Source organism: Carassius carassius, chromosome 49 (genome assembly GCF_963082965.1).
Source record: "Carassius carassius chromosome 49, fCarCar2.1, whole genome shotgun sequence".
NCBI lineage: Eukaryota > Metazoa > Chordata > Actinopteri > Cypriniformes > Cyprinidae > Carassius > Carassius carassius.
The window spans coordinates 11891767-11919531 of NC_081803.1; the positions used below are offsets into that span (position 1 = coordinate 11891767).

The 27765-nt window shown below is 40.5% G+C and overlaps 1 protein-coding gene across 2 annotated transcripts; it reads right to left on the minus strand.

Moving 5' to 3' along the window:
- Positions 1–287: 287 nt before the first annotated feature.
- Positions 288–27463, minus strand: LOC132132184 (integrator complex subunit 2-like). Of its 2 annotated transcripts, none has more exons than XM_059544494.1 (25): positions 27152–27463; positions 26163–26456; positions 25864–26002; positions 21741–21843; positions 21375–21488; positions 17207–17337; positions 16931–17101; positions 16628–16848; positions 16241–16366; positions 11802–11873; positions 10921–11035; positions 9206–9274; positions 8672–8806; positions 7933–8109; positions 7092–7200; positions 6348–6452; positions 5895–6059; positions 4855–5056; positions 4638–4763; positions 4072–4273; positions 3687–3980; positions 3323–3430; positions 2278–2383; positions 1626–1802; positions 288–1256 (listed from the first exon to the last, which is right to left on the minus strand). In XM_059544494.1, exons 2-25 carry the CDS (start codon positions 26453–26455, stop codon positions 1084–1086), a joined length of 3633 nt encoding a protein of 1210 aa, XP_059400477.1. In that variant the 5' UTR covers position 26456; positions 27152–27463; the 3' UTR covers positions 288–1083. The 2 variants fall into 2 exon arrangements, with proteins under 2 accessions (XP_059400477.1, XP_059400476.1); XM_059544493.1 differs by having other exon boundaries at positions 26163–26459.
- Positions 27464–27765: the final 302 nt, after the last annotated feature.

Below are 27765 nucleotides of genomic sequence, written 5' to 3' on the forward strand. Positions count from 1 at the left end.
TTTCTACACGTGACAAGAGTGCCCCCAAATGGATCTAAATGATATGTTATTTTTAAAACAATTTTTACAGATAAATAAATAATAAATGTCTAATACATATAATATTAATGCAAATATCTTCAGAATCCAGTTGCTCCAACTGTAGGTGTTTTTTGTGACTTGGACACAATGCCAGCCATATGTTCTCCTCAATTTGTCCTAAACAATGCTGAAGTGTGTAATAATAATGTATTTGTAACTTAATTGAACTATAAGTGAGCTACAATCAAAACCGAGAAAACAAAGAGTTTCCAAAAAGATGTTTTAATACAAATCTTCAAAGCGTAAGATTGACATGTATACAAAACCAAGGTAACAAACATAATTCAGATGTAAAGCTGAGCCAAGAAAAAACTTTTTAAATGGTGGTCTAGAAAACAGACCAATAATTTGCTAAATGCCCTGGACACACTCCATTTTTTTGCACACTCAAATACACATTCAACTAACAAGCTAACACGCCATTTGGAAAATGTCTACTACAAATACAGCAAGCTGCTTTGTGAGCCAAATTACTCCAATCCTTCAGGACAGGCCGGAGAATGAACCTCCAGCTTACTTAAGACTTAAAAGATGCTTCCTGGAAAGTCAAATATAGATGGTGGTTTTCGCTGGCAACAGAACATGGAATTGAAATCTATATTTTTATCTTTCGGTACATCTTGTCCTTTGTTTTGAAAAATGGCACCCGTGATTTGACTATTCATATATACCATATAAGTACAGTTTATGTAAAACTATATCAAATTAGAATTTCTTTCATTACCTTCATTCCAGATGTTTTCATAGCTTGTGGTATTGGGATGCCAAAATGCAGGAGAAAATTTATGTTCTGTGTTTTGAGTGGACTGACTTTAAACTGAAATGGTCCCAGCGCTAGTCCAACAGATGTAAGTCATCTATCATTATACTGCTAAACATGTTCATAAGCAGATTTCTGCAACCCAAAGTCCTGTAACATAAGGATTAACTTATACATGGGGCAAAAAACTAATTCCAACCTATGCCTATCCCATTAATATTTCTTTTTGTCTGTTTGTGTTGTCACAGTGCCTGTGTGCTGGAGCTGATGATGTCCATGAAGGTGGCCTCCATCTGATAGCACAGCTGTACATCAGGGTCGGCTCTACCCAGCTCCTCTGCAGACCTCTTGTGTAGAGAGTATTTGGATTCTGATAGTGGTATTTCCCGTGGCTTCTGTCCCAGATACTGGAGCCCTAAACACAAGAGCACAGTGGATTGGATCTAAATCTAGGGCTACATGATTTGGCCACACCATATTGTGAACATATCTTGATAAAAACTGAGAAATGAAGTGGAAAAAAAGATAACCTTCATATTGAAATATTTATGGGTTTTAACTCTTCAGCTCTTAAGGCTTTTATTAATTCCTTATGGGAAAATAAATAGCAAAAATTTATACAGAACCAAGGCACCTGAAAAAGTGGGCATTCACTTTTTCACTCAATTAGACTTTAAACAGAGTAAAATATTTTAAAATCTTGCCCTGTCCCTACTCCATACAATAGCCATTGATCATTACAAATTAAAAACATTTAAGTCAAATAAAACAAGAACACACTCACTGGCAATGAGAGGGTCAATATCTCTGGTCTTGGTGGTGACATCAGCAGCGGACACCTGTCCCACCTGAATCAGCAGGGACATGACATCATCAAAGAGTGGGGGGAAAGCCTTGCAAAATGAAACCAGGCACGGCAGCGTCGGCATGAAAAATGCAAAGCGCTTGGCACGGGTCAGCACTGTAAAAGATACCAAAAATGTGTTTCCTTGTTAAATGTGAATAAATTACGTGCAGTTTTAGATGCACTAGAAAACATAAAACCTAAATGATCCAATACAAAACTGTTCAGGAACTTCAGGATTTAACAGTGCTCAAGACTCCTCTGGTACTCCATTCAATAAAACAATAAATGGATGGCCCGATGCATAATTTATAAACACTGCAGATGAAGGTTTGTCATAAGCAGTAACAAGTGGCCAGCAGAGGGCAGTGTGTACAAAGATAATGGGACAAGTTTGCACAAGTTGGTTTTTGATACGAAAAAAATTAAAAAGTCAAGGTAATGGTCTGACATCTCCAATTATCAATGCTATTTTTAGACACTCTTTAATAAAATGCCAGCCCTAATAAATGAATAAGAACAGAGACCAAGGTAAAGAGAAAATGGAAGAAAAATAAAGAGATAAAGCAACAGATGGAAGAGTTATTCCTACCTGTAAGGAGGGTGCCCATCACACTAATGGCAAGACGTGCCACACTGAGGGATTTGGGCAGGGCGTACTGGGTGCACAGATGGGACAACAGCTGTATGGCAAAGATCTGTGCCAGACAAAACAAAACTGCCATTAGCATCAAGCCGAGAGGTCAACCCTGAGGGCTCACCATGTGTCTCTGAGTTGCACAATACATACTCTAATACTTCAACGTATAGCTGTACAGCTCTAAATGAAGTTGTATACACTAGTATACACTATAAAGAGTCTTGTATCCTACATAGTATATTTACATATTAAATTCACTGAACCATGGTGTGTCTCATTTGCAGCTACAAAACCATTTTGTTAACCATAATGGGTTCAGGAGTGATATTATTCTATGTATATGCATGGGATGACAAATTAAGGGATTCTCACCTGAATTTAAACACATTTTCCATTTCAAAATTCCATACTTTTCCAGATTTCTCAAATTTCCAAACCTCCAAGTAGATATTCACACTATATTTAATTTAAATGGTTAATACAGCATTCTTTTCAGCTTTATATTTGGTATATAATACAGTCACCTGTAAATATTTTTTTTTCTCTGGGGTTTTTTCATTTAATTTTCAGACTTTTGCATGCACACGTTTTTCGTGCCCCCTTGAGAAACGATTCACATGCACAGGTATATTTTGCGTATTTTACATTTTCAAGTTTTATATACTATAACCCATTTCTTTGTGCGTCACTGCCATCTTAATATGAAGAAAATGAGAGCGTGGATGCTTAATAGATTAATAGATCAAATCAAAATGTGGCTTTTAATTAAATTTATAGTATTCTGTTAAAGAAAACTAAATAGGGGCAAAAGTCTGGAAATGCAAATAGTTTTCCATACTCTGCTTTCTTATTTCCATACTTTTCCAGACCTAGAAATTTCTAAAATTAGATTCCATACCTAGGAACCCTGTTTAAATTAATTCCAGAATTTGGGAGTGGCAACTGGTCTATTTAGTCCTGGATGATAATGGGGATGAACAAACTGATAGCTGCTTACCTGCTTCTCCAGCTGAGGCTGAGCGAGCAGTTCTGGGATAAAATCTAGACAGATGTGCATGGAAGGAATTCCTGCCACCGTCAGAGGGAGTAAAGCCTCCGGATAACCCTGAAGAAGCAGCCATTACTCCATAAAATATAAAATCTTTTATATAGTTATAAATGTCTGTCACTTTTGAATTAAATGAATCCTTGCTGAATAAAAGTATTAAATTCTTAAAAAAAGATTACTGACCCTTTTAAACAATAGTGTAATAGTACATTGTGTGTGTACTGTGTCTTAAGATTTATGATTATTATGTATGGATGTATAAAGCATGTATCATAATGGTGATGACGGTACTGTAACAGAGAGACTTAATTACCTGAAAGTGTACTAGTTTGGCGATGTTGGGATCTGCGATGAACATTTGGTGCAGCAGGCAGCAGATGAGACACTGGACCTCCCTCAGGTCACTGAGCAGCCCGCCCTCTGCCTCACGCTCCCCCTGGGCCCCCTTACCAGCCCCCGTGTGGCCCACCTGCTTCCGCATGGGAACACCTGGAGCAGACTGAACGCTCCTCAACAGGCTGTCTGCTCCTCCGCCTCCTCCCAGCAGCAGCTCCTCCTGAGGGGGCGGCAAACACACCTCCAGCAAGATCTGCACTGCTGCGCTGTCCTGAAGGTGGACAAAGACAACAACATTTGTGACAAATGCTAAAACGGATGATTCAGAGATCAGTATTAGAGATGTGTGTGCATGTGTCTACCTGAGCAGCCAGAAGAGCGTTCTTCAGCTCCTCTCTGGTGACCTCAGGTGTGTCAGGTTGGCCACCGAGCCCAAGGTTGGATACGGTCTGAGCTTGTCGCTCAAATTCAGCCGTTTCTTTAAGATGGGCGTTCAGGTAGGCCTTAGAAGCCAACAGGTACCCATTCAGCATGTGAAGAGTGATGTCCATTAGTGGAGGACACCTTCATGAGAACAAACACACTTATTTCCACAGTAAGAATAATATAATATAATATAATATAATATAATATAAATATGCAGTATAAGGCATTTATAGGGCTCTATAAGCACTAATAAACAGCCAATATGCAAGTACTATGCAAGTTAATAAGCAACTAGTTAATAGTGTGAACTGAGCCCTAAACAAAAGTTTTTAAAAAATCTTACCAGCCCCAAACTTTTGAACGGTAGTTTAATATTATAAACATTTCATCAATTGTATAGTTCATTTTTCTTTTTATATATATATTATCAGCATAAAAAGTAGCACGAATTACAGGATTTCTACAGGGTATTTCTTATCAGGCATTTCTAAGCGGATAATACCTGAAGACCCTGGAGTCACAGCGCAGGACGATGAGAGGATCCACCATCAGATCATTCTGAGTGTATCTCTGCTGCCGCAGGAGCTTTACTAAAGGCTGCAGAGCGTTTACTGTCATTACCCACAGCCTGACAGAGGGAAGAGACTTAGCACAAGTGCTGAAGTGCAAGATATCATTCCATTTTTACTACAGCATATAAAACAGAGAGGAAGTCTCACTTGCGTGGCATGACTGTATTAAGTACCATCCAGAGTTTGTTAACAGTCTGTAGGATCCTGCGAGAGACGCCGTCCTCTAAGAGCAGCCCCATGCTGGCAGTCAGAGCCTCTGCGTATGGGATCAGATCACCCGCAGAGAGCAACGTCAGATGCTCCAGGATACGCAGCAGCCTGGGCCCACCAGAGAGAATGTTCTGGAAAGCTAAGAAAGAAAAAAAAGTAAATCATTCATAAAAAAAAAACAAAAAAAAAAAAAACTAATCAATAACTCAAAATAATAATTACAATTAATTAGTTACTTGCATTATTTGATTAGATTTAATTCAAAGACAAATGTAAAACATTTAGAATTGACATTAATATATTTGTTTGTTTTATTCCCATATCATTAAATATAGAACAAGCCCGTCACTGTCTGTGAGTCCTGTGGAGAAACATGCCTGTCAGAGCAGCGAAACACCTTCAGGCTCATTACTCCGCAGGTGCAAAACTGAGTCATGCACATGAAAGGTCAGACTACAACAACAAACTATTCATATCATAGACCATAATAAACACTTGTGATCTCCTCCAGTGCCAAAGGGCCTTATGCATCTCAAAGTAGAATTCAGTGGTCTGGTTTACTGTACTGAGAAAATTATTTGAGAAATACATTGTACAGCAGAGATGTGCTAATTGCTTTTGCAGAATCCACCTGAGCAACAACTTTTCTATTTTTTTACCCATGGTGGCTGTACATTTTGTAAAATAATAGCAAAAAGGTTTTATAGACATATGTCTTTCCATTTTCTTATTTTGATTGTGTTGATACAACCAAAATTTACTTTTGATGTATTCCCTTTTCTTCACTTTTAATCCATATTAATATTCTTTAATGGGGAAAAAAAATTATAAATGTCTTTATCCATCAAAATTATTTTTTTAAATTATGAATGAAATTTTCTAAATGTAGTAAATGCCAGAAAATCTTTAATGCAATGTCATATCAAAAATGTGATTTCTTAATTAACTAAGTGGGAGATAGTGGGAGTTTCTTGTACCCTCTCGTAGCTGTGTCTGTGAGTATATGCAAGATGAGGATGTCAGCAACATCTTCCTCAGTAAAGGCAGAGTACCAGTCACTTCCTCTTCACTGATCCAGTCCTCCACCATGCACAGGTGAGGATAGTTGGTGGCCAGCAGACGTAGAAGAGCAGAGTGTAGGCCTGAAAATAAAATAAAATATTAAGTGCAAAACTAAATTCAACTTTATTTTATTCTATTTAGTATTACATCACTATAACATTGCACTGTTTGCATGTATAAAACCTGTAAATCAATGTACATAAAAATGTATAAAAGCAAAGCATTTACATAAGATTTCAAGTATCGGTGTCACGTAATGAGAAAAAGACGCAACTAGTGATGCAACTAAATAGGGTTGTATTATCACATATTTTTAAAACTACTTTGCTGAATATAAGTGCAATGGAGGTTAAATGGGTGTCCTTTACCTCCCAGCTCCTGCTGCAGTCCTTGGGCCTGGCAGATGAGGTGTTTAATGGGAATCTGGTCCATGAGCGCAGGAGAGTACGATTTTGGTTTCTTCTGCATAAGTGCTGGGAGGAGAGAGAACGTGTGTTTATCAGGTTGTTTGTTAAAAATAGGCCTCTGTGGTGCAGCTCATGTACAGGTGATTTTTCATTGTATTCCAGTTCATTAGCACAGCCAAAGGGCATCATTACTCCAGAATGATAGAGAAGAGAGAGAGAGAGAGAGAGAGAGAGAGAGAGAGAGAGAGAGAGAGAGAGAGATTAAATAAGCACAGCACTCTGGGAAGAGCTGTGTGCATAAACAGTGAAGAGTAACCGCTCTAATAATCAATGAGAGGCTTCCAAAGCAAAGCCAAACTGCAGGTGATCGGTGTGAGTTTGAAGCAATTTAATATGCAGAGGAGAGAGCAGGAATATAAGCTGTATCGCTCTCATCCTAATATTATATCAGCACTCTGGGTGGCAAGATAGGAACTTACATAAGTGAGCAAACACCAGATTAACTGTAGATAAACTGATTAAGTCCAGTTGTGCAGAGACTATCATTTAAAAACTGAACAATGACTGACAAAAACAGAAAATATTATAATACTAATGCAAAACTGCATCTCTTTCAACTGATCTAATTTGAATCGAATGGACCAATCAGAACATTAAGTAAAAATGTAGGTGGCATTTCAAATATTATGTCAGTAATCTACCTACCCAACGTCTTTGTATTTGCTAGCAGAGCTTCCTCATATGACAGGATGTAATAGAGAATGAGCAACTGGGTGGTGATGGTGTACTGAGAACGGGCTTTCCCTCCATCTCCCTGAGAGAGACAGAAAAATGAAAAGAGGTCAAACAGAGGTTAAAAGGAGCAGAAAGTACAGGAATAAATGTTCTGATCTGCATCGGATACAATTAGAGATATACAGTGTATAGCAAAGTCATTTATGTATATAGTATTTCATACAATACAGATTGTTTCACAGAAGCTTCACATTAATAAACATGAAAATAACAGTGTTAAAGTTGTAAAATGTATAAATTACTAAATAAATCTAATTTGAGTTGTAAAGCAGCTTGACAAAAGATAATACCATAATTCAGCTTACTCTAGAATATTTTTTCAATTCAGTTCAATAACTGTTCATTCAAAAACTGTTAAAAACTGTTCAAATTTTGTTCTCATCTGATAGTGTCATTGCAGTTACAATTCTAATATTCATTTCTACATTAAAGACAATTAACATTCAGTATCAGTGACTATACCACGCATCATTACAGGTCTTTAATACCACTAAGCCTCAATTGTTTTAAAGTGCCTTTTGATCTACATAATTTATGTTTCTACTAATCTTCTAATTTCTGAATCTTTGACTTGAACATATTCCAATATCTAGATGTCGCTGGTCTAAAAATAACCTTCAGTAATATCTATCCCACTGATTTGAGTAGTCTGACTTTTGCTACTGCAGGGCGCCAATTTAGCGCAGTTATTTCTTTCTTTTTTGAGATTTTGCAGTCAACATGATCGAAAAGATGCTTAAGATCCACCCACCCCTGCCAAGCCCTGGAAAACATTAAGGATCTCCTGCTCTGTGATTGGCTGGTTGGTGGCCTCAGGGTTGGTCTTGGAAGCAGGGGTCAGGATGGAGTTAATGTAAACATCAATTAATGGAAGCAGCTGAGTGTGGAGTGGAGTATTCGTCTCGCACAGCTGTCTGAAGATCCAGTCCTAAGAAATAAGGGGGAAAAAATCCAGAAGAAGGAAAGAAAAACACATTCAGAATAAGTGAATTACCCAATCATCCACCTCTGGCACTTGGGTGATTAAATCATCTTTCCAGCTGAGCAGATCAATAGCTATAACATAGCTTACTGACTCTAGGGGAGGCAGATTGCAGTCTTTAAGGCTGACGATGTAATTGTGAGGAAACATTCTAAACAGAAGGGCGATGCACTACCATATTCAAAAACCACATCCTTAATTAAATCAATGGAGTGTTTTCCATGAGTCAGGAGAGGAGCCAGCCAGTAAAACAGATAATAGAACCCAATGGATTCAAGTCGATACTAGCACTGAACAGAATCAGCAGAGTAATGTAGTGTAGTTAGCAAGGAGCCAATTTGAACACAACAGAAAGACAAAATTGAACAGGAAAGAAAACAGAACAAAACAGTCCCCAAAAACAACAACAGAATTACAATAGAATTTAACAGACAGAACAAAAAAAAAACAAGGACAGAATTCCAACAGAACAGATAGAGCACAGTCAGAAGAGTATACTCAGGATTACCTTAATGGACACTTTGTGTTTGGTGAAAGCTCTGCTCCTCAGGAGCTGGTATATGCAGTGGATGGGGAGGAATCCTGTGATGTTGGCACTGAGGTTATTAGTAACGGCTACTCGCACGGCATGTGCTGTGACCACCTGTGACAACACAAAAATCCACTTATTACAATATCTGTCTTGATGCCGTAATTGTGCAGCTACATTACATTTAAGATTTAACAGATGTCTTATCCATAATGACAAAAAGTGCTTTGTTTCCATTTGCTAGACCGCCATGTTCAACAGATGGCAAGTATGTAGCTCTTATAGTTATCTGCTAGGACAGGATATCTATAAGAGTGCATGTAATATTAGGACAAGCTGTAAGTAATTAAGATGTTTGCTCTGGTGCCTACACAGTTCTTGCAATATGTCAAACAGATTGCACAAACTCAGAGGCACACAATTATTTACTTTTTTAAACTTTGTTCCTATTAGAAGAGGCTAACGACTGTTTTGCATTAAAACACCATGAATGCACTGTAATGAGAGAAGCACCTGTTCTGTGAAGATTTCCTGAGTGAAAATGGTCTTCATTTTGCTCAGTGAGCTGGGTTTGATGGCGATCTGTGGAAAGATAAGGAGTTTAAATTAGCAAAATATGTTTCTCAAGTTGATTAAACTCTGTGCAAGGTTTAGAAACTTCAAAAACTAATTTCAACAAAATTTCAAGGTTTTTTTAATGCCGAAAGTGACTCATTCTGGCTTAACAAACCCTCCATGAATCATCTAACTGTACCACATCAATAATGTACGGCTCAGCTAAGGGCAATTACATATTACACAGACGTACTTTAGCCTTCTCTGGGATGTGCATGTTACTAGACACTAACAATCAATAAATCCACCAATTAACACCCTCTCTTCTGTGACTTTTACAGTGCAAGCCACCAAGTATAATGGATGTTTACACCTAGAGAAATAATTCTGGAATTTAAGCAATGTTGGCATTTAAGCCCAGAGTAAACAGGATCAAGTACTTCCTTCGTTTGATTCTAAATTTGACTTTTTTTTAATAGGGGGAAAAATAAAAAAACAAAAATTATCTTATTGTTAAAGCATTTTTGCTCATTATAAGTTAAATTCAAATGTTTAGAATTCTCAAAGCGGCTGTCTAGGTAAGTCAGTTTACTATGCTTTGAAATAACTATAAATACCTATTCAGGGTTTTTTTGTTAAATATGTTTCACAGATGTACTTTGTGATTTCAATTCCTGTCTGTTCATCCTTGTACAACTTTGGTAAAAAATTACAGTGTGTATTAGCTACTTCTTCATCGGCTATCTTTGGGGTCCTCTGTGAAATTAAACCCACATCTGCGATTGTGGAATGTATTTTTATACTCATTTATTCATTGACACATTACTGTATACTAAAAGACAATTCTCACTAAATGCACTACCTAGTGCACATTCATTATAGAATTCCCTAATCATATACACTATTGTTCAAAAGTTTGGGGACAGTATGTTTTTTTTTACTGAAAGAAACCTGCAGATATCCAGAAAGGATCCATTAAATTATTTTAAAGTGACAGGAAAGACATTTATAAACAAAATATTTATATTTCAAATAGATGCAAATCAAATAGATTTTTTTCAACTTTCTTTTAATTAAAGAATCCTAAATGAATGTATCACCATTTCCACAAAAATATTAAGCAGCACAACTATTTCCAACATTGATAATAATAAAGACATTTTTCTTAACCAGCAAATCAGCATTTTCGAATGCTTTCTGAAGGATCACGTGACACTGAAAAATTGAGTAATGATGCTGAAAATTCAGCTTTGCCATCAAAGGAATAAATTACATTTTAAAATACATAAAAAGCATTAATAATTTAAATTGTAACAACATTTCACAATTATACTGTTTTTAATGTATTTTTGATCTAATAAATACAGCCCTGGTGACCGTTATAGAGACTTTTCGCAAAAACTGCACCAACTATACTAATATCATTAATCTCACCCAGAAGTCCAGTTTAATTCAATGGGTTTTGTGATGCATGCATACACAGCATAAACTTCCGTGACACCCTCATTCATTCAAGAGACACTCATCTTAATAAAGTACATGAAATGACAGGCATCCAGTGTATAATAAATATAAGTCATTTACAAAACTAATCCTCTCAGAATAGTGCGAAAGTGATCTTATTATTTTGTTCACAGGCTGCTAGCGCTGACCAACTGATTGCTTAAACTCACCTTCATCCCAAGGGTGGAGCAAACCAGCTCGATGATGGCACTGAGCTGGTTGCTATGGAAATACATGGCAACCAGTAATAGCATCTCTCCAAAAGAGGCTGAGACACGGGCGGCACTGGAAAGAATAAGAGAAGAGAGGAGAAGAAGGAATCTTTTACACAGAACAATCAGGTAGACACACACACCAACCCCCAGGGTTACAGTGGGCTTCACATATATGATAACCCTATCCACAAACACGCACAGCCTTGCATCGAAGGACATTTATCAATAAATTTATAGAGTGTGGATAAGCACTCCAATCACAGTGGGTCACGAGGAGCACAAGCTACAGGAGAGATGACTTATAACCCATCAGCTGCTTATTAGTTACTAAATCGAAAAAGCCTGCCACTGCCTAACCTCTTTATAACCCCATCTGTTTTCATTTTATCATACATGCCCCCCCTACCCTTTAATAAGCATAAAATTGACCACATTTTACTACAAATGTTTTGTTTGCGAGTTTACTAAGTAAAAAAAAAAAAGCTAGCCTTTAGCGCATGCATTCATCTCGACCATATCTACAACTGAAATGGTTCTGAATGCTCTCCATTGGGCAGACCCATGAGGAATAATGATTACAGAAACAAAGAATGTGAAAAATAAATCAAAATGTAGTTCCAAATACTGCTTAACTGGTTTTCTTTGAAATAAAACTAATTGAATTATAGGATGAACAGACGCTTGGTACAAAAGCAGAACAATTATGTTCCCCGTTAACCTCTCCAGAAGATTTCCTTCTCACCGATCACAAAATAACTGGCATTTTTAGTATGTTGTAAAATACATTTATTGGTTGTTGTGGGTTTGAAGGGCTTGTTCATCCAGGCCTTCCGTACCTCTCAAAATACTCCTCCTCTTTTATCATCCAGCTGAGCCACATCACCATCAGTTGCTCCTGTTCTGGAGTACTGCAGACAGAAGAAACAACAGCAATGATGACATATCTAGGCTTTACTCCAGACTTTGAGTAAATTTAAACATTGAACATCAATTTAACTGAACCATACTTTGTATTGAACATAACCGAGTGATAGAACATTAATGCTGATGTTGATGTTTTACTGAAAACTAATTACTTTGCTAATGTTACATCAAGAGGTCATATCATGCTAAATAGTTACTTTTAACATTCACTACTGTTCAAAATGTTGAGGTCTGTAAGATCTCTTAAGAGATAAGTCTCTTATGCTCACCAAGACCACATTTATTTGATCAGACATACCGCAAAAATAGTAATACTGTGAATTATTATTATAATTTAAAGTAACTGTTTAATACTTTAAAAATAAAATATAAAACTATTCAAGTCCACCCCAAAGACTAATTCAAGACATCATAAAAGGGGCATAATAGCACCCCTTTAATACACTAAAGTCTTCAGTGTCACATGATCCTTCAAACATTTCTTATATTATGTTGAGTAGAAATATTTTTGAGGAAACCGTGATGCATTTTTTCTTTCAGGATTATTTGATAAACATAAAAGTTCAATTTTAGTTTAAATAGAAATCCTCTATTTAAACTAAAATTGAACTTTTATGTTTATCAAATAGAAGTTTAAATAGAAATCCTCTCCCCTCCTTGAACTGCCACCTTAACGTGGTGGAGGGGTTTGAGTACCCGAATGACCCTAGGAGCTATGTTGTCCGGGGCTATATGCCCCTGGTAGGGTCTCCCAAGGCAAACAGGTCTTAGGCGACGGGTCAGACTAAGAGCGGTTCAGAACCCCCTTATGAGAAGACTAAGTCTAAGGACCATGACGTCGCCCGGTATGGCGCAGCCGGGGCCCCACCCTGGAGCCAGGCCCGGGGTTGGGGCTCGTATGCGAGCGCCTGGTGGCCGGGCCTCTCCCCACGGGGTCCGGCCGGGCTCAGCCCGAAGGAGCGACGTGGGGCCGCCTTCCCGTGGGCTCACCACCTACAGGAGTGACCGTAAGGGGCCGGTGCTTAGACAATCGGGCGGCAGTCGAAGGCGGGGACCTCGACAGCCCGATCCCTGGACACGGAAACTAGCTCTAGGGACGTGGAACGTCACCTCACTGGCGGGGAAGGAGCCCGAGATTGTGCGTGAGGTTGAGAGGTTCCGACTAGCGATAGTCGGGCTCACCTCTACGCACAGCTTGGGCTCTGGAACCACACTCCTCGAGAGAGGATGGACTCTTCACCACTCTGGAGTTGCCCATGGTGAGAGGCGGCGGGCTGGTGTGGGTTTGCTTATAGCCCCCCAGCTCAGCTGCCATGTGTTGGAGTTTACCCCGGTGAACGAGAGGGTCGCTTCCCTGCGCCTTCGGGTCGGGGATAGGTCTCTCACTGTCGTTTGTGCCTACGGGCCGAACGGCAGTGCAGAGTACCTGGCCTTCTTGGAGTCTCTGGGAGGGGTGCTGGAAAGTGCTCCGACTGGGGACTCCGTTGTTTTACTGGGGGACTTCAACGCCCACGTGGGCAACGACAGTGACACCTGGAGGGGCGTGATTGGGAGGAACGGCCCCCCTGATCTGAACCCGAGCGGTGTTCAGTTATTGGACTTCTGTGCTAGTTACAGCTTGTCCATAACGAACACCATGTTCAAGCATAAGGGTGTCCATCAGTACACGTGGCACCAGGACACCCTAGGCCGTAGGTCGATGATCGACTTTGTGGTCGTTTCATCCGACCTCCGGCCGTATGTCTTGGACACTCGGGTGAAGAGAGGGGCGGAGCTGTCAACCGATCACCACCCGGTGGTGAGTTGGATCCGATGGCGGTGGAGGAAGATGGACAGACTCGGCAGACCCAAACGTACTGTGAGGGTCTGCTGGGAACGTTTGGCCGAGTCTCCTGTCAGAGAGATCTTCAACTCCCACCTCCGGCAGAGCTTCGACCGGATCCCGAGGGAGGCTGGAGATATTGAGTCCGAGTGGACCATGTTCTCCACCTCCATTGTCGAAGCGGCCGCTCGGAGCCGTGGCCGTAAGGTTTCCGGTGCCTGTCGAGGTGGCAATCCCCGAACCCGGTGGTGGACACCGGAAGTAAGGGATGCCGTCAAGCTGAAGAAGGAGTCCTATCGGGCCTGGTTGGCTTGTGGGACTCCTGAGGCAGCTGACAGGTACCGGCAGGCCAAGCGGACTACAGCCCGGGTGGTTGTGGAGGCAAAAACTTGGGCCTGGGAGGAGTTCGGTGAGGCCATGGAGAAGGACTATCGGTCAGCCTCGAAGAGATTCTGGCAAACCGTCCGGCGCCTCAGGAGAGGGAAGCAGTGCCCTACCAACGCTGTTTACAGTAAAGGTGGGGAGCTGTTGACCTCAACTGGGGATGTCGTTGGACGGTGGAAGGAATACTTCGAGGATCTCCTCAATCCCGCTGTCACGTCTTCCATTGAGGAAGCAGAGGCTGAGGGCTCAGATGTGGACTCGTCCATCACCCAAGCTGAAGTCACCGAGGTAGTCAAGAAACTCCTCGGTGGCAAGGCACCGGGGGTGGATGAGATCCGCCCTGAGTACCTCAAGTCTCTGGATGTTGTGGGGCTGTCTTGGCTGACACGCCTCTGCTGCATCGCGTGGCAGTTGGGGACGGTGCCTCTGGGATGGCAGACTGGGGTGGTGGTCCCTCTTTTTAAGAAGGGGGACCGGAGGGTGTGTTCCAACTACAGGGGGATCACACTTCTCAGCCTCCCTGGGAAAGTCTATGCCAGGGTACTGGAGAGGAGAATCCGGCCGATAGTAGAACCTCGGATTCAGGAGGAACAGTGTGGTTTTCGTCCAGGCCGTGGAACACTGGACCAGCTCTATACCCTCTACGGGGTGCTGGAGGGTTCATGGGAGTTTGCCCAACCAGTCCACATGTGCTTTGTGGATTTGGAGAAGGCATTCGACTGTGTCCCTCGCGGCGGCCTGTGGAGGGTGCTCCGGGAGTATGGGGTCCGGGGCCCTTTGCTAAGGGCTATCCGGTCCCTGTGAACCGGAGCAGGAGCTTGGTTCGTATTGCCAGCAGTAAGTCAGACTTGTTCCCGGTGCGTGTTGGACTCCGACAGGGCTTCCCTTTGTCGCCGGTTCTGTTCATGATTTTTATGGACAGAATTTCTAGGCGCAGCCAGGGGCCGGAGGGGGTCAGGTTTGGTGACAACACGATTTCGTCTCTGCTCTTTGCGGATGATGTTGTCGTGTTGGCCTCATCAAGCCAGGACCTTCAGCATGCACTGGGACGGTTTGCAGCCGAGTGTGAAGCGGCTGGGATGAGAATCAGCACCTCCAAATCCGAGGCCATGGTCCTCAGTCGGAAAAGGGTGGCTTGCCCACTTCAGGTTGGTGGAGAGTTCCTGCCTCAAGTGGAGGAGTTTAAGTATCTTGGGGTCTTGTTCACGAGTGAGGGAAGGATGGAACGGGAGATTGACAGACGGATCGGTGCAGCTTCTGCAGTAATGCGGTCGATGTACCGGTCTGTCGTGGTGAAGAAAGAGCTGAGCCGCAAGGCGAAGCTCTCGATTTACCGGTCAATCTATGTTCCTACTCTCACCTATGGTCATGAGCTTTGGGTCATGACCGAAAGGACAAGATCCCGGATACAGGCGGCCGAAATGAGCTTTCTCCGCAGGGTGGCTGGGCGATCCCTTAGAGATAGGGTGAGAAGCTCAGTCACCCGGGAGGAGCTCAGAGTAGAGCCGCTGCTCCTCCACATCGAGAGGGGTCAGCTGAGGTGGCTCGGGCATCTGTTCCGGATGCCTCCTGGACGCCTTCCCGGGAAGGTGTTCCGGGCACGTCCCACTGGGAGGAGACCCCGGGGAAGACCTAGGACACGCTGGAGAGACTATGTCTCCCGGCTGGCCTGGGAACGCCTCGGTGTCCCCCCAGAAGAACTGGAGGAAGTGTCTAGGGAGAGGGAAGTCTGGGGTTCTCTGCTTAGACTGCTGCCCCCGCGACCCGGCCCCGGATAAGCGGAAGAAGATGGATGGATGGATAGAAATCCTCTTTTGATCAGTTTATTTTGAATGCATCCTTGTTAAATAAAAGTATTACTATCAAAAACATTTCATTGTACCGACAGTAGTATTAAATGTCTAACAGTGTTTTAGAAGTCCAAAAAGATCAGCAGCTAAAATGTTTTGTACTGAAATCCTTGGATTTCTGATGTCAGAGTTTAAAATGGAGGTGGAACATTGTCTGAAAGTAAAGTATAATTGTTTTAATTACAGCTGTACCTCATTGAATGAAATTTTATTAATATATGACATGACCATTTAATCGTTAAATCATTTATCTTAATAGGTGGAGTTATTAGAGTATTAGTGTCAAAGTGTGTACCTGACGAGGGTAGGGAACGCCAGCAGTTTGCAGAAGGACAGGGAGACAAAGCGCACTCCCGCAGGTGTGGCTGGTGGACGACTGGTCATCAACTGCAACAGCTGCTCCGCCTCTTCATCTGTGGGCCTGTGGAAAGAAAACACATTTATAACCACCTTGAAAACTTTGCAACGTGTCATCAGAAACTGAATATAATCTAACAGATGGAGTTCATTTCCAAACCCTGTATAGAATGCAACTTCTTACAGGGGAAAATTTGCTTAAGCTTCATAAGAGTCAAAGTTACTTGTGGTTAAAAACTACTATACCACCCATTTATACTTAAAATAGATAAATAAATAAATAAAATAAAAAAATAAAAATGTAATTGGGTCAATTGTAGCACACCTAAGACCAGCTATCCCCATAAGTGCACAATAGAGCCGCAGCAGTGCGCTGGCCTTCACAACGTGCTCCTCCCGCAGGCCAGAGTACCCCGAGCTACTCTCTGAGTCCATATCAGTGTCATTGGGAACGTGGGTACTGCGCGAGCGGGGAAGGATGGCCACCAGCTCCAACAGCAGCTGCCTCCGCATTTGCCACAGCACTGAGCTGCTCTCTCTTTTCCTCTAAAATGAGACACATGAATTTCATATGTTTACAAAGCAGCTAATCCTCAAGTGTCTGAGTGCAACTGTTTTTGCGTCTTACCTGCTGACCATTGCGAATGAACATACTGAACCAGGTACGGACTTTTCCATTGGTGCCCAGAAGTAGGCCGCTGACATAAGACACAAGAGGACTGACCGCCTCATCAGCCATGTCTGGCTTATAGTCCAGCGTTAGAGCAACGCCCAGACCTGGAAGATGACACTCTTCCACCTGTGGAAGGACCAAGGGCTTGACTTTAATATGACACATCGTTCTAATCAATTTAGCTGTGGCCCATTAGCAAGCATGACAGCTGGTCTAGTGCTGGAGACTCACCACCATGGCCCTGATGTTAAGAGCCTGAGAAGGGTTCATCTGACACAGCTGCCGGAGAGCTTCTGTCCTCCGCCTTCCACCCACGCTCTCCTCATCCTGCCGTTCTCCATTCTTTATCAATCCCCTGCACACTGGAGACACAAAGAGAAACAAACTTAAATGTGCCGCTTTTAACTTTAAGCAGCATATAAACCACATAAAAGATACTAATATTGTTGTACTTTCATTACATACATGAAATACAGTTCAAAGGTCTGGGGTCAGCAAGAAAAGTAATTTAATTAATATCTTTATTCAGGAAAAATGCATTAGATTAATCCAAAAACAATTTTTTTTTTCAAATAAATGCTGTACTTCTGAATTTTCTATTTATCAAAGTAACCTGGAAAAATTTACCATGGATTACATAAAAATTTTAAGCAACTTAACTGTTTTCAACAATGATAATACAGGTGCTGGTCATATAATTAGAATATCATCAAAAAGTTGATTTCTTTCACTAATTCCATTCAAAAAGTGAAACTTGTATATTATATTCATTCATTACACACAGACTGATACATTTCAAATGTTTATTTCTTTTCATTTTGATGATTATAACTGACAACTAAGGAAAATCCCAAATTCAGTGTATCAGAAAATTAGAATATTGTGAAAAGGTTCAATATTGAAGACACCTGGTGCCACACTCTTATCAGCTAATTAACTCAAAACACCTGTAAAGGCCTTTAAATGGTCTCTAAGTCTAGTTCTGTAGGCTACACAATCATGGGGAAGACTGCTGACTTGACAGTTGTCCAAAAGACGACCACTGACACCTTGCACAAGGAGGGCAGACACAAAAGGTCACTGCAAAAGAGGCTGGCTGTTCACAGAGCTCTGTGTCCAAGCACATTAATAGAAAGGCGAAGGGAAGGAAAAGATGTGGTAGAAAAAAAAGTGTACAAGCAATAGGGATAACCGCACCCTGGCAAGGATTGTGAAACAAAACCCATTCAAAAAAGTGTGGGAGATTCACAAAGAGTAGACTGCAGCTGGAGTCAGTGCTTCAAGAACCACTACGCACAGACGTATGCAAGACATGGGTTTCAGCTGTCGCATTCCTTGTGTCAAGCCACTCTTGAACAACAGACAGCGTCAGAAGCGTCTCGCTTCAAAAAGGACTGGACTGCCACTGAGTGGTCCAAAGTTATGTTCTCTGATGAAAGTAAATTTTGCATTTCCTTTGGATATAATCATCTACTGGTGTTGGTCCACGGTCAACACAGCTGTATACCAGGAACTTTTAGAGCACTTCATGCTTCCTGCTGCTGACCAACTTTATGGAGATGCAGATTTAATTTTCCAACAGGACTTGACAACTGCACACAGTGCCAAAGCTACCAGTACCTGGATTAAGGACCATGTTAATATCCCTGTTCTTAATTGGACAGCAAACTTGCCTGACTTTAACGACACAGAAAATCTATGTTTGAGTACATGAATTACTCCGGGATATTGGTTTGTTTTAACTCAGAGGGAGTGTCAGCCACATTAAAAAAGTTAATAGCTTAAGTCATTTGTGGATTAATGCGTATTGGAGACGCGAACCATTTAAAACGATTCAGTTTGATTTGGTGAACTGGTTCAAAAAGATCCGGTTCCATCGAATGATTCGTTCGCTAACCGGATATCACAAACTGCTTTGTTTTGAACTCTCTCTCACAACAGACACGGAAGAGAAGAGAAGGCTGAATAAAGTTGTAGTTTTTGCTATTTTTGGACCAAAATGTATTTTCGATGATTCAAAAAATTCAAACTGACCCTCTGATGTCACATGGGCTACTTTGATGATGTTTTTCTTATCTTTCTGGACATGGACAGTATACCGTACACACAGCTTCAATGGAGGGACTGAGAGCTCTCGGACTAAATCTAAAATATCTTAAACTGTGTTCCAATATAAACGAGATAAACGGAGGTCTTACGGGTTTGGAACAACATGAGGGCAAGTTATTAATGACAATTTTAATATTTGGCTGAACTAACCCTTTAAGGCCACTATCAGAGCAACCTGGGCTCTCATAACACCTGAGCAGTGCCACAGACTGATCGACTCCATGCCACGCCGCATTGCTGCAGTAATTCAGGCAAAAGGAGCCCCAACTAAGTATTGAGTTCTGTACATGCTCATACTTTTCATTTTCATACTTTTTAGTTGGCCAATATTTCTAAAAATTCTTTCTTTGTATTGGTCTTAAGTTATATTCTAATTTTCTGAGATACTGAATTTGGGATTTTTCTTAGTTGTCAGTTATAATCATCAAAATTAAAAGAAATAAACATTTGAAATATATCAGTCTGTGTGTAATGAATGAAAATATTATACAAGTTTCACTTTTGGAAGTCGTGGCCTAATGGTTAGAGAGTCGGACTCCCAATCGAAAGGTTGTGAGTTCGAGTCCCGGGCCGGCAGGAATTGTGGGTGGGGGGAGTGCATGTACAGTTCTCTCTCCACCTTCAATACCACGACTTAGGTGCCCTTGAGCAAGGCATCGAACCCCCAACTGCTCCCCGGGCGCCGCAGCATAAATGGCTGCCCACTGCTCCTGGTGTGTGCTCACAGTGTGTGTGTGTGTGTTCACTGCTCTGTGTGTGTGCACTTCGGATGGGTTAAATGCAGAGCACAAATTCTGAGTATGGGTCACCATACTTGGCTGAATGTCACTTCACTTCACGAATTAGTGAAATAAATAAAGTTTTTGATGATATTCTAATTATATGCACCTGTAAGAAGAAATGTTTCTTGAGATCCAAATCAACATATTAGAATAATTTCTAAAAGATCATGTGGCACTGAAGACTGGAGTAATGATGCTGAAAATTCTGCATTGTCAATACAGGAATAAATTAAAAGTTTTTTTCTTATTATTATTTCTTATTATTTTTATTTATTGTTTTAATTGCAATAATATGTATTAATATTACTGTTTTTGCTGTGCAAACAAATAAATGCATTCGTGGTGAGAATAAAAGACTTCTTTTCTTTTTAATTATTTTTTATTTTGACCTTCATGACACTTTTTATTGGAAGACACATTTAATCAAGAAAAAAGGGTCAAGAATGGATTAACATGGATTAGTCTCAATTTAGGAATAGGAATGCTAAGTATTATATAGACCACCTAAAATAAGACCAGATGTAGAACAGATTTGATCCTGTGTGTCCATGTGAGCATCATAGCTAAATTTGACAGAGTTATTTTAAAATATTTTCCACAAATATCTGTCTTTATTTGGCTTTGATTCGAGTGCTCACCTTGAATAAAAATATCTGTTTACCTTTTATTATGCGATTTTAAATACAGATGTTATTTTGCCACTCAGAATGATTCGAATTACAGAGAATCTTTTATGACTGAGTGCTGGAATGATATTAGTTTCAATAGCCTCATATGAAAAGTCCGTCACAATTCATGCTGCATCTGATTAAAGTGTATCTCTATAGACAAGCTCTTTCCCTTAATGATTCCGCCTTGAGCGGAATATTCTCCCGATGAAAGATCCTGTCTAGATAATGAGCCTTGAGAATTGGCCATTCAGTAATATGAAACATTTCAAACTGGGCTCTGAATGGAGCCTCACACAAATAAGCTATTGACTCAACAAGGACCTGGGAGTGATGAAAGATTGCAGAGACTCGGAGATGTTTTTATTTCCATTTAGAGCATCTGTGTGGAAAACCGACGTATGCACATAAAGAGGCGCACAAACACACCCATGCCCAAACTGCTCATAATCAGCAGCCAAACTCATCAAAATGGAAATTCAGTGCCTCTCAGATGATCGCGCAATGGCCACATAAAGCAGATAAAATGTAAAGTAAAACTGAGTTTCATGTGGCTTTTTAGTCAGTGAAGAAAAAAGAAATATATTATATTTTGTTACGTTAAAACAAAAACAATTGTACATTTCCCTGATCCAAAACCCAGAAACACCTTAATGCAACTCAATAAATATTCATAATGTGAAATGTTTCAAAATGAACATGTCTGATGAAATGTGAACAGTAAGGCCAGACACTTGTAATTAGTAATAATGATTAGATGTTGTCTTTAAAAGAACAGGAAAGCTAATGGACTAAAGGTTACATTTATAACTGTTTTATTTGAGCAGATGATGGACATACCTTCACTGAAGCTGTCTGGGACGTTTGCCACCAGCAGGCACAGGAACCACTCTCCATTCCTCACGTGAAGCAGGGCCTCGGCCACCTCAATGATGGGCAGCAAAGAAGGCAGCTCTGTTGAAAGCAGAAAAATCAAGAAAGAATTTTATTTAAAAAATGTTTAAGATTGATTTATTAAGAACAAAACATCAGATAAAGAAAAATAACTGAGACAGCTAATGTATCTTTTTACCAAGGTTTTCATTTCTGTCATGCTGAGGGAAATGTTTACTGATATAAAGATGATTGTGTCATAGCACAGTTTAATGGTGTTTTTTTCAGTTGCTTTAAGCAAAGTTTTTACACCAGAAATGTTACACCATTTACCTGCTTGTAGGATGCAAAGAACATCAGCCACTTCCTCCAGATACACGGGACTCTCAAACAACTCAGAAGATTTGAGGAAAAACTCTCCATTAGAGTCAGTCACCTGTTAAAAACAGGAAAAGATTTTAACACTATCTTATGTGTGATAGATGGGGATGTAACGATGCATTAAAAAAAATCGATACAGATGTGAAGATTCAAATCGGATGAAATATTAAATGAATCTCAATACAGTTGTGGTTAGGAGTTTATAAGAATGAATCTCTGAGGGGAACTTGCTGTCTTTAAAAAAAATGTGATTATTTTCATCTTGACTCTGTATAATGCATATGAAAGCAGTAGGGTATCAATAGGGTCAAGCCAAAGACTGTAGAATACCCAAGATATGTCACTCGTATAGTTTTGAAAGGGGTAAAATGCAAAGCTCAATATGGGCGCTCTATCGAACAAAGCCCCGCCTTCAGAGGAAAAGAGCCAATCTCTAACTGTACAGTAACTGCAGCTGCCGTTAGAAGTCTCGGTTTCTATCCACCTTTTTCCTCAACGTGGAAATAAGCCTATGGGTAAGACTTCCGTTTCATTAGCCGCTATAGGTAAATAATGAGGAGAATAACAACGTGCAGTAAACGGTAAAACTGTTTGCAGTACAAACCAGTGTGTTCTTAATTAAGATAACAGATTAACATAATATGATAGGACACATCAATTGTCAAGCAACAAAACAAACTGTTTTGTACATCTGAAAATAGCTGGAGGCAAATGAGACCGGAAAGCTAGACCCATAGAATTTACAAATGGCGGCACCCATTTTTACGGCAGGAAAAAGGTGGATAGAAACAGGATTCTGAGACGTGATTTCAGGACTGTGCATGCGCACTGGCTGGTCTAGCCTGAAAAATATGCTTTTTTTTTTTAAACACAATTTGAGAAAAAGAAACAATTTATGAGAGTTATTGTCAGATTTTTAAAAATGAAATTTAATCTTAAGCTTGGTGAAAAGTTTTGGAGAATTTTATGTTTCCCCATACAAAGAAACAGGAGCTGCACTTTCATACCAGAGAGAAGTTTGTAAGATGGCCACCGAGTGACATGACTTGCCTTAAAGGGACTTTGTTCAAGCACTGCACTGCTTTGTTTACAGTTGTAACCAAGGAAACCCTGTATTGCTGCTGTTCCATAAGCGCCACCTGCTGTCAGAGAGTGAATTTGCGCTCTCTTTCAGCCCGTCTGATGTTTTCGTCTCATTCACATGTTTTATGTAGCATAATTTCACAAAGTTAAAGTCAGACCATTCTTTTTTTGCTTCGAATATCGAAATTGTACAATCTTATTTAGATTAAAAACTGCAGCATGCAGCATGAAGCAGAATCTGTTTGGATCATGAATAAAATCAAGTGATTGCCAAGTGAATGGAAAGAGCACAGACAAAGCCTTATTTTGCTCATATGAAGACGTCCAAGACCCCCCCCCCCACCCCTAAATAAAATAAAACCGTGGCGAGTGGGGCGGGGCCGAGAGCCGTGGGAACGGGGCGAGGCCGGTGGAGTGATTGGAAATGAGCAACACCTGCTCGACCCACCGCTCTCGAGTCCCACGAAGGACATGGAAGGATATAAAACTGTAGCGACGACAGTGAAGGACGAGAGAGGAGCAGGCCTGGATTTTATTTTGTGTTTTGATTTTGTTTGTGCAGTCGTCCGCGAGGGGCTGCTGCGCTGTTTTGTGTTTATTTTGATTATTAAAGTCATTTTGATTGTCTGCCGGTTCCCGCCTCCTTCTTCCCGATGAATATGAAGTTTGTATTGTTACAGTGGTGCCGAAACCCAGGGAGAAGGAGGGACGCGCTGCTGAAGATCCCTCACCGCTGTGGTTAATCCGCGGTGCCATCGAGCAGGGTGAGGAAGTGTGCCGCCATGGACGCTCGGGGCGGTGGGCTGGAGTGAGTTGCCGGGGACGGACGTGCTCGCTGCCGGCCGCCCGCAATGTGGAGGGGCGGCTGCCGTCCGTGAGGGAGGGAGTCAGCGCTGTTCGCCAGAGAGCGGGAGCCTGCTGCCGTCCGCCTGAATGGGGAGGAGCAGGGAACGGGGGACTCCTGCCGGCTGCCCAAAACCGGAGGGCCGTCCAGTGCAACCGCCAGGCACCACGGAGGAGATCACCCAGCTGGTGGAGGGTCGAGCGGCACTGCATCTGGGAACCGGAATTCTTTTTCTTTCTTTCTCTCCTCTCTCGTATCTGTCGTTCCTCATCCTTCCATCTCCTTTTCTCTCGCCTCGTCTGTCCTACCCACAGGTTCCCACTGGTCACCATGAGCAGTCCCCTGTGGTAAAAACCTGGTGGGGGGTACCCCGGCCTGCGAGGGGCGATGGGGGTATGTGGCGAGTGGGGCGGGGCCGAGAGCCATGGGAACGGAGCGAGGCCAGTGGAGTGATTGGAAATGAGTGACACCTGCTCGACCCACCGGTCTCGAGTCCCGCCCCACTCGCCACAAAAACAAATACAAATAAATAAACACTTATAATATTTAAACAATGTCTTTTTTTCTTCTACAATAGTGGAGTAAAATTCACTTTAAATATTCACTTTTCATACATGAAGATGACATTAAAAAAATTTAGTGTAAAACAAAGATGAAATGAAAAGGACATGAATTTAATATTTTATACAGTAGAGGGCAGCAGAGGATCACCCATTAGCTCAGTTGGCATTTTTAATCCCTTGTTTGTTTGTTTTTAGCATTTTGAGTTACTATAAAATTACTATTATAACAGATGTTGTACTTTTATTATACTGAAGAATAGCAAGTACAATTAGATGTAATTTTAAAAAGGGCACATCAAGAAGAGTGTTTTAAGTTTTCAGCCAACACATTTGTTGCTGCTGTAGTTTTCAAGTGAACGTCGCTTGATTGTGCCATCCCAAAGAAGCACAAAGTCACTTTTACGGACTTTTAAATTAAATGTTCCCTCCTGGTGGAATGACCTCCCCAACTCAATCCGAGCAGCTGAGTCCTTAGCCATCTTCAAGAATCGTCTGAAAACACATCTCTTCCATCTTTATTTGACCCTCTAACTTTAACACTCACTATTCTAATTCTATTCTTTAAAAAAAAAATTTAATGTTATTTTTTTAATTAATTTTTTTATTATTTAAAATCCCATGCTATGTGTACTGTGTTAACCTAACTGAGACTTGTTATAGCACTTATATATCATTGCTCTTTTTTTTGTTTTTGATTGCTTCCACTGTCCTCATCTGTAAGTCGCTTTGGATAAAAGCGTCTGCTAAATGAATTAATGTAAATGTAAATGTTTTATTACTCAGCATCCCTTAATGCACAGCTCTATTTTGACATTGATTTGTCAGATGTTATCACTGTCAATCAAAGCAATGATTTGCGGAAAATTTTAGCAACTTGCATAATTTTTTTTTATACTCACATTTGTCATTCCACGAATCTGAGATAAATCTCATTTTGTTAGAAAAAATTGTGAGATAATCGAATCGTAAATCGTATCGAATCATGAATTGAGTGAATCGTTACATCCCTAGTGACAGAATAAATTAAAGATAAAATTTTTATGAAAGATCTTTGTGAAATATTGAGGAAAACATGAATGTAGCCTTTTAATATAGGTCTTCCTTTCTTTCAGCTTGCTAAAAGGCTCATAATACCTATATTATTTGTTTTGAAAATAAGCCTTATGTCCACCTAGGCTACATTTATTTGAACAAAAACACATTAATATTGTTAAATATTATTTTAACTTAAAATAACACCTTTCTGAATATATTTTAAATAATATTATTTTATATTTTATTCCTGCAATGGCAAAGCGGATTTTCAGCAACCATTAGCTACTCCAGTTTTCAGTGTTGCACGATTCTTCAGAAATCATTCTAATAATGCTGATTTTCTGCTCAAGAAACACTTCTTCTTATCATCATTTTTGTAAACAGTTGTGCTGCTTAATATTTTTGTGGAATATATATTTGTTCTGACACATTACACATTTATGGGCTAACAGTCATCAAGAGGAAAGTATTTTCACATTTAAGAAATGACAATTTGATTTTAAACTGAAGCAAAGATCATTATCCAGGAGTAAATAATAGCATACCAAACCTTGTTTGTAATGGCTAGCAGCTCACTGAGAGCCAGTCTGAGTCTCCTGAGAGGATCACTGTGCTCAAACTCCAGAGTCAAACCATGCTGCAGCTGAGAGACCAGGATGCTCTCGCTGTTAGAGCCTCCAGCCTTATGCCTGTAAACACAAAATATGATTAGAATCATCAGATATTTAAGCAAAACTTCACTCCAAAATATCTTTCAGTGTCTCAAAGCAAGATTAACTTAGATTTATCATGCCAATTAAATTAACCAACAGAACTGCTACCTGAAAGCTTTCATGCTTCTGAACCCACCTCAGCTGCTGCTCTTTTCTAGCGTCCTGCTCCAGAGCATGGAAATCCACAGATAGCAGTGCAACGATGGAGTTCACCGCCTCCACGCCTGACAGCAGTCGCAGGATGAGCTTCTTGTCCTGTGCCCAGGCATTACTCTGATCTGCAGGGGCGCAGAGAGCCATCCTCACAAGACAGGGCAGCAGGAGCCGGAGCTCTGGGTCACTTAAAGCTGCTAATCTGGCCACATCTACCTTCTGCATGGCCTCAAACGCAAATGGGCTCACAAACTGAAGACTGGCACTGTCCACCATTCTGCTGCAAAGAATGAAGGGGGAAGACAGAGAAAGGAAACGTTTATATATATATATATATATATATATATATATATATATATATATATATATATATATATATATATATATTATAAATAGACACACACACATATATAGTAACCATACTTTACACAATATTAGTTACTACAACTATTGTTATTACTGTAAAATCATAACACCAGTAATCAAAAATGAATGATTTTTTTTTCAGTCAAGTAGAACGGTTATTTGGTTTCATTTATTTATTTTGGATTACATTTAGGACTAAACCCCACACCAAAAACACCATTGCGGTATTAACATGTTTTTGGTAAAACTATGCTCTGGATGTGCGCGATGGTAATATGCTATCCTAAGAATATGGTATACGTCGGTAAATACTATATGAATATGGTAATAAAACAATCCCACGGTATAATAATGAGTTTATTTAGATTTTAGGTGTTTCTATAATACTGTTTATTCCAGTATTCCAGCATTATTGTTTTAACATTGGTTGCTCTAGAAATGTTTAAAAAAATACTATTTAAAACACTTTTCAGTGCTCACTGAACTGCCCTCAGATGCACAGCACAATCAAAAACTTATGCTTAATGTATCAAACTCTTAACAGAATCTAATAAAATGGCATTTTGTATCATTAGGGACCGTGGAACAGTAGTGGAACCGACCTACCTGAAGTTTACAAGAGCCGCTGGCTACAACAGAAACACAAACCCCGATGAGGCCCGCGAGACCGCGGTCTTTCGTGATTCTCACGCCTACAGGAAGTTGAGCGTCGTCGGTCAAGGTAGTACAGTTCACCGGTAAGCTAACAGGCTAGGTGCTGGAGCTTTTAAAAAGAGATCCATTCATCAAGATGTAACTATTTACACCACTATAATTCCAATAGTAATAATTATATGCTTCACATAATTGACTTATTCTGTATAAAAACATTTACGTCCCCAAGACTGTTTAATAACAGCAAGCTAGAAGGTGAAATGGGGAATTGTTTTAGCACAAGCGCTCATCTCATCTGCCTTCAGTGTGCATACTGAACTCTGACTGGCTGCCTCTCAAAACCTAGTGAGCCCCGCCTACTTAGACACCACAGGCGTGTTCATAGTTAAATTATCTTAACAGCGCAACAAATATGGTACATTACAATAAAGACAAAATATAATATTTACATAGATGAAAATCCAACGTGTCTGTGATGCCCAAAAAGCTCTCTAAGGTTTGAGACAATTAGGAGAACAAGGAAGATTATTTAACCATTACATGGTAGCTGCAAGAAACAGTCAATT